Here is a 14663-nt window from a genome sequence, read left to right on the forward strand (position 1 = left end):
AGATTGGAACAAATTGAGTCAGAAACTGTGACTGTGTGCAAGATGTACCTACAGGGAGGAGGGCGTTGAAACATAGAAATGCAGAAAGTAGGAATAAAAACACACACACACACACCTCGCAAATGCACATCTCCCTGTTGTGACTGCTGCTCCGTCATCCCCATGTCTCTTGGGAAGTGACAAGTCAACCTATTATTACAGTAGTTTTGCCAAAAAATGCCCCTGCAGGGGAACACTGCCCACTATTTCTCCTCACTCTTTTCGTTCAGCTGCTCCATTTACTTTTTTTCTCCATTTGCTCTTCACGGATCCATTCGTTATCTTCACCTGACAGTACCTTTAACTTGTACAGACATGAGATTTATTTTATTTATCGATAATTTATTGACATTGTATTGATTATTTATTTTGCCATTTTGTATGATTTCTTTTGTTGGGTCAGAATGTTCCCTTTTGTCTGTTTCTTATGATCTGAGTCTCTCACTGCAACAGATTCACAGATGAAGGACAAGAGGAGACGAGAATGTGAAGATGGAAATGTGACGCAGGATGCTTTTCATTTGGTTTCTTTATTCAATCATAGGGTTAAAATCTGGAACAATTTGACAAAACGTGAATTTCAATCCTATTTAGGTGCTTTTTTTTTTTTCCTCCCCAGACAGAATGTCAACATATCTAAACTAAAGGTTCAATACTGGGTGTAAATAGTGCAGATATGTCCCAAATCAAACCCTTTTCTTCCCTGTTCATCGTTAGTAGATCCAAGGCTGAAGCTTCACGGGCACTAAATCAGATCATTAACTGGTGACGTCTAAACGCAGTCAGACGTCAGTGAAACTCCAGCTTCAGGTTAATCTGGTCCGGACCAACAGGAGGAGACAAAAAGACTGAGTTGAGACTACATTGTGATGTGCTCTAAAAAAACAAAAAATTGGCGAAGTGACAGAAGGAAAGAAACAGAGTGAGATATAGTCAGGTGGAGGAAGAGGAGGGATGGGAGATTGTCTTTGTTAGCTTGTTTGTTCATTATGGGATGCCTTCCATCCCGCCGTCGGGCATGGAAACAGCTGTTCCCCTGTTATCGCGGAAACAAGAGAAATGTTGGACATTAAAAAAAAGAACTTATTCCAACTCGACTGTGTTTATATTTATTGTGTGTGTGTGTGTGTGTGTGTGTGTGTCCTCTCTCCGACTTGTTTTGACTCTCAAAGTTTCACATTCAGAGGCGTTGGAGAAGTTCAGCTGACACTTTGATTCCCAGCAAAAAACAGAATCACTCAGCTGAGACTGAATATAAACAGCCCCCGAAATTTACTTTCATTTAGACCTGCAGGGGCTGAACAATAAATCAGTGCTCCTGTTAAATTACCGTAACTTATAACAATTTGTAAAATACAAAATAAATGCTTGCTTTAACACATAGATGGGTGACGAGGGGATATTTTGTTTATTCACTTTTATGCAGAGAGTTAGACGACAATATCTAAACCACTCGTCTCTGCGTTGAAGCCAGGAGGCAATTAGCTTAGCTTAGCATAACGACTGGAGGCAGGGGGAAACAGCTAGCCTGCCTCTGCCCAAAGTTTAAAAAATATGCCCACTGGCAACCTTTAACGCTCAGAAACTGCTCCAGCACATTACTATACACACATAGCAGTTAATGCTCTTGTGGCTCAATGGGATCTGCTGCCAAGTCCCAAAATCAGCAGAGGCTGTAATAGCAGCGTAATAATGCACGTGGTCCACAAACTGTACTCTTGGCAATGCAGCGTATGTTTCTCCACTCATGTAGTCTTTTTTTCTTCCCTCTTTAATTTGTCACCCGTCTGTAGTCGACTCCTACTTTGAGCCGAATACAAATTTACTTATAAAGCAAAGACTAAAGTTTAAGCGTACATACTCATGTTAACATGCAAAAAGAAGCTATGCAGGTAAAATCATGATAAAAGATTGTCCATTTAGGAATTTCATTTAATTTCTACATCTGCAGTGATTAGATGTAATCTCAATACATTCTTTAAAATGAAGTATGTCCTCCCTAGAATAAGGCTTTACAGACACTGTCAACCTTAAAAACCAATGAACATCTCATTTTGAATACTGAAGACACTGATGAATGACAGATAAAACAATACAGGTATATTGTGATTTTATAGGTCTATTAGTACCACATCTGAAATGAAGTGTTGTCCTTAACTCGTTTGGTTTAATTAAACCTTACTTGGACAGAGAAGGTGATGGTTGCGTTGCAGAGGGATCGTTTGGTAGTTTGACCATTTTAAATAATGTAACTCTTCTTCTAGTCTGCAACCCAAGTAATGTCACTTGTGCTTTCAGCAACAACCAAACCAGAGAAGTAAACTTCCCTCTTTGTGTGAGAACAGCTGATTTAAAGCGACTTACAATCCTCCTTTTGCATTAAAATACAAGACGATGTATAAAAATATCATGGCGTATCGACAAGAGAATACAAGAACTGATAAAAATGCGACAATGGGAGCAGTTCATCCCGACGGTCCGTACGTTTTCGCCTCTTCGTCGCTGCTGCTGGAGGACGACGGCGGCACGTCCTCGCCCATCCTCTTTAGCTTGGCTTTGTAGTAGGACTTCTTCATCCTGAAGGCCTTCTCCTTCTGCCGCGCCGCTCTCCTTTTCTCCCTCACCAGCTCCTGCTCCCACGCCAGCACCTTCATCCTGTTCTCCCACTCCAGGATCTTCATCTGCTGCTGCTGCTCCAGAGCGTCTGCCCTCTGCTGGTGCTCCTGTTGCGACAGGTCCGCGTGGTCCTGGTGCTGAGGCGAGCGGCGGGTCGCTCCCTCCGCCTCGCCGCCCGTCGGGTGCAGACGCTGGCTGATGACCTGGGAGGTGCCTGCGAAAAAAAAAAAAAAAAAAAAAAAAGTCAGTGAGGTGAACCCTGTTTTCCTGAGAGCCATCGGTCCGATACCTATTACTAAATGCAGTTAGCTGTTTCCAAACAATACACCGCTGGCATCACATAGGGTGTTTTAAACCACGGGGAACTTCCTCAGGGGACCAAGAACCTTTTGATGAGCACAGAATCTAAAGCGGTGTTTCCACAGGAGGAACCGGGGACTAACTTTAGCTCATCAAATGCCAGAAAAAAAAGAAGAAAAAAAAAAAGATCTCCTTCCTCCTCATCCTCAGTAATAGTAACCTATAACACCATTCCAGCTAAAGGTCATCATTCAGTGCTGTTTATATGACAGTTCCTTAATTAAGAGTAACTCAGGTTAACACTGGAATATCTCACATACACATATTCATTCAAAGGTCACCAGCATTTTCCAACAGAAAGTTCACTGAGCAACTGTCTCCAGGCAACTAATAGTGTGGCAGCTCGCAGAGCTTTATCGACCTGGGGCCGTCGAGTAGGCAGCAGGAAATGTCAAATCCTGGAGCTCTGCATTGTGGGAGGTGGAGTTCGCAGTGGGGCTGTGGGGCAGATTGGACCAGTCGCTGCCCGTTATTCTGTCCAAGGTGTCCCGCTGGAGGCAGAGGGCCACTTGCTCCTTGCTGTCCTCGGTCTGAGGCGGGGAGAGAACAAAGTGTGCTTTTAGTCGGTGGTTCCCAAACTCTTTAAGGTCCAGGACCCCTTGAATTAAACAAGTCCACGGACCCCCATTGGATACGATTTTGTCCCAGGATCTCCATAGGAATTTAGCTTCTCGATGTTTTGTCACAGAAAGCATATAAAACCCATGACCAAAACAGTTTGAGATTCTGTCATTGTGTTACTTATGAATGTAATATAGTGAAAATAAATGATTACCCTTTTTCCTGGGAACCCCCTTGAACCCCCTCAAGGACCCCCACATTTTCATTTCTAGCATGAATGTTATTGTAGTTACTGCTCCAGGTTTATTTGAGTGTTCTTTGTTTTAAATTCTCTAAAATAAATGTTAACCAAAACGACCATTTAAATAATATTTACCCGCTTCACGCTGCCGTTCGTCTGCCCAGCAGCATTAATCAGCATCACGTTGTCTGCTAATATGAGAAAAGGACAGAAAGACAGACAGACAGACAGACAGACAGACAGACAGACAGACAGACAGACAGGAGCTGCAGGTTAATGTACTTCAGGAAAATAGGCAGAGAGCGCCTCCCTCTGGTGAAGGCAGGTACAACAAACATCACCTTCACACATAAAATCCAAAGCACTTTACGTTGCAGCATCATGACTGCTCATGTTGTTTTTTTAGTATGGATAGTAAGTAATGAAGCATGATGGGAAATGGACAGACATGAATCTATTTTGGGATTTGAATCTTCACTTAATAAAAAAAAGTCAACAAAGTCAGCCTCAAATTTACTGTCAGTTTCAGGGTGAGTGCTGTAATGCCAATTTCTAACGCGATAACATTTGAACATGGATTATTAAATCAGTTGTAAATTACAACTGATTTAATAATCCAAGAATTAAACTTGAGTGTTCCAACTCTCAAAGCAGCGAGGATCCACCTCACTGACGTCTCCTTAAACAGAATTATTAAATCTCTACAAAAACAACAAAACTAAATCAGTGCGGCGGTTTTGCATTCTGATCTCACTCTAGCCCTAAACCTTAGTTGTTTCCTGTGAAGATGGAAGTTTATTTTGAAAAGACAGTATGCATGTAACAAGCGAAAACTGACTCATGTTGCTGGACTTTTGCAGGAAAAACGCACGAAAAGTGAGGAGTGAGGAGAAATGTCACTTTACTTCCTGACATTATTGTTACTTTAGAGTCTAGAGACTCACACTAGATGGTTAGAGACACAATTAGGAACGCTACATTTTCTGTGAGAGGTCCAGAAAGTACACAAAGAAGACCTAAACTACAGTTTGTAAAAGATGGAAAAGTCTGGATTTATTTCACAAATGAACATGAAATAGCCCAAAAATACTTTTGGAATTAGAAACAAAAAGGAGGAGCAACACATTTGTTAATTTAGGATAATGGAAAGGCAGATTTGTATTTATTTTTAAAAAACTACAAAAAGTGCTGGCAGTCTTAAGACCCAAACTTCATAGCACATAGTACATCTAGCTATGAAGTTTGGGTCTTAAATGGTCGAGGTGTGAGAAAATGTGTTTTTGCAGTTTGGAAAACTTTATATGCCCCAAATTGGGCGTTGAACCTATAACCTACTGTACTGGGTTTTATTGTATGCCTCAATACCTGAACTGTACAACTGGAAAGAAAACGTAAGTAAATGTTACACCAGAATTGAATTCATACATCCTTTTCTTTCCACAATAACGATATTTAATAGGTCTATGATAAATTTCACTGAATAAAAATACTTTAATTACATCACAACTAGAGCTGCAAAGATGAACTGACTAGTTGTCAACTATTAAATGAATAGCTAACTATTTTCATAATTGGTTTGAGTTAAGTCAAACATTCTGTGATCCCAGCTACTTCAATGTGTCTTTCCTCCTCTGTGACACTAAACTGAATAACTAAAGGATGTCATCTTGGGCTTTGGGAAACACTGATCGACACTTTCAACATTTTATAGACTAAACAACTAATTAATTAATTAACAGAGAAAACAATTAACAATACTCAACAATAAAAATAATCGTTCGTCGCAGCCCCAATCACAACTACTATAATTACTACTGTTATAAAGCAGTGCTCTGCTGCTGATGAACCTGTTGTTCTCCACGATGGAGCACTTGCTCAAGGACACTTCAGCAGCCTGCAGATGTTCAACTACAGCAGCTCCTCATCTCCCTGCAGACCAGTGTTGACTATTGTGTTTGTAAAGCTCTTAATGGTCCAGCCTAAAATGTATGAGGAAGTTTATGAAAACCATGTAAGATTATGACGGATTACAACTCCTGGAACTAATCTATGTCTCTCTGCTTTATACACATTTAAAATAATCCATGACCCGAGGGTAAAGCTGTGGTTGATGACCTGGTACAGATGGTTCTACACAGGACGTGGACACTGTCAAATACACACTCCCACCATCAACAACAACAACAACAACAACAACAACAACAACAACAACAACAACAACAATACTACTGCAACACCACAACCCGCCATTGAACCACGTGAACAAACAGTGATCGGTAACTATCGCAAACGGTTTCCCCGTTTCCTTAATTAAAGCTCAGATACCTTCCCTCAGCTTGCGGACCGCCGCTTTGTGGCCAGCTCCCCCTGCGTGGCTGGTGAGAGCAGCCTCGCCCATCGTCTGAAGTTTGATGGATTTACAACACGCCCTGCATCGGGCGAAGTGAATGTCCTGGAGTTCCTTCACCAGCCAGTCCTTGTAAATCACCTTTGAGAGCCAGGAGTCCTGGAATTTACATTTCCCAGGCATGGCTAGCAGTGGAGTTAGCTGCACCGCTACCTTCCGGCTGCTGGAGGGCGAAGCCTCTTCTACTGTCTCCTGGTGCGTTCACGGGCTACTCGGAATAGTCAAGAATGTTTGCATCATTGCGCATATTAATTGAAACGTCTCTATGTATTGACACAAAGATAGCCCAAATCTGTATTTATACTATATATGACTGCATATGATATTCCCATGACTTTCTAAGATGACTGAAAGTATCACAAAGAAAGTGCAGAAATAGCACAATTGTGTCTGTTGGTTTAGTGAAGCAAAAAATAAAAATCTTAAGTATTTATTTGTGTCTATAAGTGTCAATGAAAGTTAAAGAAAGGAACAAATAAAGCTTGAATAAATAGCCTATCAGTCATTTTTTTAAAGCTGAAAAATACCTTTGACAACATAGTTTTCCAAAAAACACCTAAAGGCGGCACAACTCGACGGTGGTCGGTCACATGGGTCGCTTTCTCCAATACAAATACGGCTAACCTTTTTTCTAACCAATCAGCGCTCAGGAAGCCGGCAGTGCACCCTGATTGGTTTAGACGCGGCACGGAAGACAGCAGAGGAACATATGGGTACTAGGACCGTGGACGCTAATACAGATGTTTTAATGCAGATTTGAGGCACATTTATCTTGCGTTTGAGGCTTTTTGTAAGTGAACTATATAGTGGCATAGGGAGGGGGAGAAAAGCTGCATTTCTTGATTCGTACACATCAAATAACATAGGGAGGGCTCTTGCTGTTAGCTTGTTTTGCTAACTGGAAGGCTAATGGTGACTCAATGTAGACTTCTTTTTTTTTTAACAAGTATGCGTTGTCACTTTATATGTTTCAGACACCATTGATAATGTGTCTCCAATAAAAGCTATTCATCATAAAAGTATGGAGACAGCAGCCCTTGTGGCTCCAGTCACAGCTCTGGAGTTCCTTCTGGATGCTTTTCTACTGACGGGTAAGAAGCAGTTTCTAGAGTCAATATTGACGTGATGTTTCTAGTTATGCAGAAATAGGGATTTGAAATGACAAACAAAAATCACAGATTGATGATGCATTATTATAACTATGCATTTTTTACCTACTTTTACTACAAATGCATGGGGAGAACAGGTTTAAATGTGGTCATACTATATTTGATAATATATATGTTTGCTTATTTTGAAAGAGGACTGAACACTGTGAAGGATCACACAACACACATAACACAATCTTCTCTTACCCTGTCCTGATAGGTGAGGGTCCAGTCTTGACGGTGTTCAGTCTCCATCCTCGCCCTAAAGCCTGCGCCTCACTGAGTGTGCTCCAACACTACAGAATCCATGGGATACGGCCTACAAGTGTAGAGGCTGTCCCAGCACAGACAACTGCTACAGGAGCACATGGGAGGAAGAGAGACGGTTAGCACACGCAGATGTTTGTTTTCACTCTTCTCTATGATAATTCCTTCTGTTGTGTTCTGGGAGATATATAAAAACAGATGATATGGGTGAAATCAGATGACCGGGTAAGTCTTAATTTGGTGGTGATCTGCAGGATTGAATAACTGTCCAGTGTTGGTAAAGAGTTTGCACTCACTGACAGCCCTCTAGTTATTTTTTTACTGATGTTTTTTCTGATTTGTCAATCCCCAGAACTGAGCTCCACGTCGGAGCCCAAGTTCTACGATCTAGCGGTGTTTGGAGGCAAAGCTGTGAGGCTGGTGAGGCTCCATGTGGATCTCCGGGCTGGGGAGCATCTGCGCTTGGAGATTCTGGGCCCCCTCATGGAGCTACAGGACTGGGCCCTGGATGTCCGTTGGCTCTCTGGAGACAACCGCTCACTGCTCTGTGTGGCTGTAAGTCACAATAGTGCTCTTCTCCTGGACATCGTTACAGGAAATGTCCTGTTTCAGCGCTCCTGTCTGGAGGGATGTCTGCTGTACTCTGCCCTCCTTCTGGTACACGAATCCTGGGCGGATACCATCTTAGTAGGAGGGACTGTTTTCAACCAACTGGTTCTCTGGAAGCCCGGGGGAGGTGGAGACAAAAGTGTTGATTCCGAGCACAAAGCTCCAGTTGAGAGACGTCTGCTGGGCCACAGCGGTGTCATCTTCAGCATCTCCTACCTCCAGGAGAAAGGATGGCTGGCTTCAGCCTCCGATGACCGCAGTGTAAGGGTCTGGGGTGTTGGTGCTTTAGGGGGCCCTGAGGGGAAATGTGGAGACTTGAACCCGGCTTGTTTAAGGGTCCTATACGGACACCAGGCGAGGGTTTTCTCAGTGCGTCTCTCCGCGGGGAATGTGTTCAGCGCTGGTGAAGACGGCGCCTGTTTAGTCTGGGACTGGGCTGGAGGTGGCAAGGTGATACGGACGTTAAAAGGACACCGAGCAGGGGGGGTTCGTGCACTCGCAGTCAGTGAGGGAACAGGAGATGAAGAGAGATGGGTGGCTACAGGGGGGGCAGATGGAGGGGTGAGGTTGTGGAGGGTGAAAGGGAGTGAGGAAGGGGAAGAGAAAAAAATGGAGGACGCAGTGACAGAGAAGCTAACTGACCTGAAGTTTCCCGGCCACGGCTTGCCGAAAGCTGTTTGTATGGCGGGGGAAGAGGATAAAAATGCAAGTTGGAGTCAGAGTAAGTTTGTTGTCTGCACTGACCAGGGAACAGTTTACCAGTACAGCGCCGGGCAGTGGGAGATGGTGTGGCAAGGGACTCCTGAGTTTCAATCCTATTGTGTGATGGAAACAATAACTGTCCGTGTGAAGGACTCAACAGCAAAAGTAAATTTGTGTGCTGTGGGAAACCTCAGCGGATCCATACAGGTCTTCCTCATCTCTCATCCTCAGCGTGGGTTTCTTCTCACAGGTGGATCAGGGAAGATCCACAGTCTCATTTGGCAAGAGGCAAACAACCGCATTTATTTGCTAGCATCAGGCTCTGGAGGACTGGTCCATCGCTGGTTTATAGAGGTAGAATCGGATGAAAACTCCTCCTTGGCTCTCAGTGTAAATCCCCTTCCTTCTTTCCTTCTTCCCCCCTGCGCCAAACGCTGGCTGACAGCCGCAGTGCGCCTCCACTCCACGACTCAGGGCTTGCTGTGGGCGTGTGGGGACAGGAGAGGCTCCCTGCTTCTGTTTCAGGAGGGAGGAACGCAGGAGCGAAAGATGGGAGATGACAAAAGAATGGATGAAGGCTGGCTGACGGGCAGGAAACAAACGGGTGGTGAAGGGGGTGAGGAGAGAGAAAGAAAAGAAGTGGGTGACCTAGTGCTGCACCCGTTGAGCTGCCTGTTCGGGGTGCACGGAAAACAGGGTGTAACCTCAGTGTGTGAATACCAGGGACTGCTCTACAGCACTGGCAGGGACGGCTGCGTGAGGGTCTTCAGAGTGCATCTAGTGGCGCCAGAAAAGCTTGAAGGAAAGGCTGCAGAGAACAAAGGGGGGCTTCAGCTGGAGGTTCTCCGAGTCCAGCGGGCCTGCAAGGGTATGGAGTGGCTGGAGAGGGTTTTGATTCTTGAATTTGACAATCCAGCAGAGGAGGAGGAGGAGGGCGACGAAGAGCTCGGAGAGGAATGTGAGAACCACTCGACGACAAAGACACGGAATGTGACAGGAAAGCTGGAGGTTACAGAGGGGAGAGAAGAGAAGGGGAGCTTGAGAGGAGGAGAAGAAAAGACAGAGAACAAGGGAAGAGAAGCCAGGTTCGCCATTATCGGCTTCCATGCTGTCCACTTTGTGGTTTGGGACCCGGTGAGGCAGGAGAGGCTGTTAGCGGTGCCCTGCGGCGGGGGGCATCGCTCTTGGCGTCTCTGGCCGTCCCACGGAGGAGTTTGGCCCGGATATGGAGCTCTGGTCTTCATCAAGCAGGGGGCCGTCATGGCTTCGCAACCCCCTGGAGAGGTCTCGAGCTGGGCAGGGAAGGTAGGAAGGACTGGAGGATGGGGCCTGAGAGAGGGCGTCCACGGGAGGGGGATCGGGTGTGTGTGCAGGCTGGGGACGATAAGGGGGTTTGGGAATAAGATGCAAACAAACAGTACTGGAGATTGGACGAAAACTGAGGGAGGAGATGACGTAAAGGAGGTGGAGAGAGAGGAAGAGCATTGGGAGATAGTGGCGACGGGAGGAGAGGACACTAGCTTAACCGTCCTGGCGGTACGTCCCAACTCTGGCCGCATCAAAGTTCTCTCAGTCATTACCGACCACATCTCCAGCGTTCGGACGGTGACGGCAGTGACGCGTCCAGAGGCAGGGAGGGAGAAGCAGACTCTCTCCGCCCTGCTCGTGTCGGCCGGCGGGCGAGCTCAGATGCAGTGTTACCGGCTGCTGGTCGGCTGGGACAGGCAGAGACTGGTTCCCTCCTGCCAGGTGATCCAGGTGGCCAGTCACCGATTGGACGAACAGTGGGAGAGGAGGCGGAACCGGCACAAGACGGTGAAAATGGACCCAGAAACAAGGCAAGTTGGTGGTTGTTTTCTGCACACATGGGAAGGGAATTTCAGCCGTAAAGAGAAAAAAAATTTTCCAGGCACTTTAAAGTGCTTTTTTTTCTGTCACCTTCCTGTCTTTTGTCTTCACTCCCTTCTTCATCAAGAAAAGTTTACGTTTTGAACTCTGTCTATTAACAATCAGCAACTGTACATACTGTTGTCCTTGAAACCTACTTCTGATCTGTTCTTACCAGTTGTGTCTGTGTGTTTTCAGGTACATGTCTGTCGTGGCGCTGGATGAGAAGACAGACGGTTGTCTTCTGGCTCTGGCCGGCAGCGATGGAGCTCTCAGGTTGGTGTTCATCACAGAATAATTAATAATAATTATTCTTTCTAAGGAGCTGGAGAAAAACAAACTGCTACTCTCAAATAAGTATTTTCCTCAGTAAAGTGGTAGTAACTGAATGTAAGAGAAAATGTATTTGTGTTTGCTCAACATTAAAAGCTCTCGTTGGGTCACTTAATTTGATTTTAAAATCCACTATTTGTCTGATACTGCTGCCGTCTCTCGCTCTCTCGCTCTCTCTCTCCTTTTTTCTTTCTTCTCGTCTCTATTACTTTCTTTTCCAGGTTGTTCTCAGTCAGTGAAGTCAAACATCAAATTGATTTGTTGTGGGAGACGTTTTACCACCAGCGCTGTGTTCTCAGTGTCGCCGCCTGCAGTCTGGAGGACAGAAAAGGCAACAGGTCAGTGAGCCGATGTTTGCTTCTGGTTTTTTCATTTTCTGAAAGTTGGCACCTTATTAACAAGTCATTGGTAGTCTGGCTTCCTAGGAACCCATCAGAACCAGACCTTTGATTGTTTTTTATTATATATATATAATATTCATCCTGCCATTTAAGAAAAGAGTAGTGACTGACAGATTTAATATAGGAATACAATATTAAGAGTTCAGTGAATTTAGGTTCACGTTGACTTTTTGATGACCTTTGACTTCTTGTTGTGGGATGATATGAAGAAAGCCGTCTCTCATGTACATGTTTGTGTCCGTCTCAGGTATAAGCTGCTGTTCAGTGCTGCAACAGATGGCAAAATTGCAGTGTGGGATTTAACTGATGCTTCGAGCCATGGTCCAACTCCACCAATCCCCTGCCTCGATATTCACGCACACCAGAGCGGCGTCAACTCATTGGCTGTTTGGGCAGAGGAACTTGGCCATCAAGAGGGCGGTTGCCTGGTTACTGTTGCTAGCGGAGGGGATGATGGGCAGCTGACAGTGTCCGTGATTAAAGTGCAGTACCCGGAGGACGGAAAGATTGGGGGCAGCAGAGGGATTTCTCAGATTTCTGAGCCCCGGCTTTCTCCACAAACCCAGTTCCAATCCCCAAACCAGCTTCATCTTCACCTCTACTCCCAGTCCCACATGCCGCTGGCTCATGCTGCCCCTCTGACCGCCCTGAAGCTCCTGAGCCCAGACCTTGTGGTGTCTACCTCTTCAGATCAGAGGGTTTGCCTGTGGAGGGTCAGCAGTACCGACATCTGCCACATTGGGGCGCTGTGCTGCCATGTTGCCGATGCTGCAGGACTCGCTGTGTGGGAGGGGAAGATGACAGAGGAGGAGGAGGATAAAAATAAGAAAACAAGGTTTGAGTCTGAGCAGGAGATTGCAATTTGGAGAGGGAGTCAGACAGGATTAAAAGCGACGTGTCAGACAGCGGCACAGTTCAATAAGGACAAGAAAACACATGACGAGGCCAAAGACGGAGAACCTGTTGCAGCCGTGGGCGAGACAGGTGACCCAGTTTGTCAAACCAGTAATGAGGAGGGAGGTGAGACAGCTGGTGAATGTAGACATCAAACAGAGGCTGACAGCGTGGCTGAGACAGAGGGTGAGGTAAACACTGGGACGGGTGTCAAGGCGTCCCGTGAGACCAAGGAGGAGAGAGAAAAGACGGGATGGGTGCTGGTCTGCGGTCAGGGCTTCCAGCTACTACGAGTCCGCGATACAGAGACGGATGCAGAGATGTGGACCACAGGGAGAGAAAAGGAGCGACTCACAGAGTTAAAGTGACTTCATGAGAAAAGTCAACATAAGTGGAATCATAAGAAAGATGGGGTCCAAACAATGACTTTCTGAAAGGACATATTTTAATCAATGGTTTATAAAGTACCTGTAAAATCCCTTGATTGCAGGTACATGAATTGATATCAAATGGATTTTAAATAAAGACTATTTATTCTCAAGCTTTCTCATTATTTACTGGATACATTGTAATTATGTAAGGCATGTATTACTTATGAGCGTGATGAAGATTTAATACAAAAATATAAATTATATTCCTGAAACAGACAATATTTTCAGCAGGAATATCACCAACAAACCCGTGAAGAGAAATAAACCGGTGACTGATGAAAGTCTCTGACAACTAAAGTCATTAATTAGTTCCGGCCTGAAAACGCGTGTCTGGAATCCGGCTACATCTCTGCTTGTAACAAAGCTCTAAAAGCATTCGGTGCTCATCAAGTAAAACATCTTCATCGCTATTTCAGGAGAACATTAAAACCGTCTCTGATGTGTTTAGGCCATCTGTGGCCTCCTCCAGGGGCCAGCGCTACCAAGATGGCTGAAATGACTGGAGTTATTTTTATTACAGCATGTTGTGCATCTCAACCAGCCAGGAAATAAAGCTGCGTACTTGAGGAGAGCCTTGGGACTCTATTTCAGGTCAGAACAAGGCCAAACCAAAAGACTGCCTTTACCAAATGTCTCCAAAATCTGAAAAAAAAAGCATTTGGGAGATAAAATGTCACCCTTTTGTCCGGTCCTTACCTCTTCAAAGGCTTTCTCAGAGTTTAGACTTAATAATAACTAAGTTTAGATTATAGTTGGGCTTAAAGTTGGTGTGTAGGTAATAATACATCAGCCAGTGACAGTGTATCTGCTTTTCTAGTCACGCTCTGCATTAATTGTAAAGAGCATAACTATAGACAGCTGTGTGTGTGATGTGCATGCACACTTTGGTGTTTCCATGCACTCTATGCGTGTGCATGTGTTCTGATATGCTAATTTAGCACCGTTGAAGCAAAGATGTGTTGTGATATGAATTGCTAATACTGCTTATTTAGCAGGGTGACATGGGACTGTGCACAGTTTTTTCTTTTTTGCATACATATTTTGTGTGTGCATGTGTCTGCCTGCTATGCAAATGTAGCCGTGTCAGATGAAGTGTGAGTCGACGAGCGGCGTGTTACCTTGTGCCACGTTAAATGTCATACAGAGTGTGTTGATTCACAATCACCTGCCTGGAATTTAAATGTAAAAATCAGATGAAGTGTGCACCTTTGTCCCTGTGTGTGTGTGTGTGTGTGTGTGTGTGTGTGTGTGTGTGTGTTGGTCTGAAATGCTGGTGTTACTGAAGACGTCTGCTAAATGAGATGTGTGTATGCTGGCCTGCAAACCCTTTTGTCAATCTGTGTGTGTGTCGGTGTCTGTGTGGAGGGCCAGGTGGGGGTCAGAGCCCATGAAGGGGCCGACTGCAGGTAGCCATGAATATTTTAATATTTTAGTCTTGTCTCACATTGCCTTTTGTCCAGCACCCATCTCATCACCTGCCACTCACAATGGAGAGAAAGAAGGAGAAAAAGAGAGCAAAGGAAATGCTAATGTCATCCTGAAAATGAACAGTGAAGGAGGAAAAAATATGGAGAGAAAAAAAGAGGGGATAGGGGATGAAAGTGCACAAGTTCATTCCGGGAGAAAAGGCAAGAGCCAAAGTGTGTAACCACCACGATCACTTACAGGTGGAAGGAAGGCCGAGAGGAAAAAGGTGGAGAGAGAGTGACAGCACCAGTGCTGACACGGTAAAGGTGAGGGCAGCGAGGGGGGAGAAATGGAGAGGGC

General features: G+C 45.0%; 2 protein-coding genes across 3 annotated transcripts; one reads left to right on the forward strand and one right to left on the reverse strand.

Moving 5' to 3' along the window:
- Nucleotides 1-1950: 1950 nt before the first annotated feature.
- On the reverse strand, nt 1951-6420 carry fsbp (fibrinogen silencer binding protein). Its single transcript, XM_076093511.1, has 4 exons — nt 6143-6420; nt 3953-4008; nt 3377-3545; nt 1951-2869 (listed from the first exon to the last, which is right to left on the reverse strand). Exons 1-4 carry the CDS (start codon nt 6345-6347, stop codon nt 2505-2507), a joined length of 795 nt encoding a protein of 264 aa, XP_075949626.1. The 5' UTR covers nt 6348-6420; the 3' UTR covers nt 1951-2504.
- A 456-nt stretch (nt 6421-6876) lies between these two features.
- Nucleotides 6877-13006, forward strand: wdr6 (WD repeat domain 6). 2 transcript variants are annotated; one of them, XM_076093471.1, is made up of 7 exons: nt 6877-7014; nt 7199-7315; nt 7593-7757; nt 7992-10788; nt 11036-11113; nt 11392-11508; nt 11819-13006. In XM_076093471.1, exons 2-7 carry the CDS (start codon nt 7246-7248, stop codon nt 12831-12833), a joined length of 4242 nt encoding a protein of 1413 aa, XP_075949586.1. In that variant the 5' UTR covers nt 6877-7014; nt 7199-7245; the 3' UTR covers nt 12834-13006. The 2 variants fall into 2 exon arrangements, with proteins under 2 accessions (XP_075949586.1, XP_075949577.1); XM_076093462.1 differs by having other exon boundaries at nt 6905-6937.
- Nucleotides 13007-14663: the final 1657 nt, after the last annotated feature.

This window comes from Anarhichas minor, unplaced genomic scaffold, assembly GCF_050575085.1.
Source record: "Anarhichas minor isolate MPS153535 unplaced genomic scaffold, ASM5057508v1 ptg000003l, whole genome shotgun sequence".
Classification (NCBI taxonomy): Eukaryota; Metazoa; Chordata; class Actinopteri; order Perciformes; family Anarhichadidae; genus Anarhichas; species Anarhichas minor.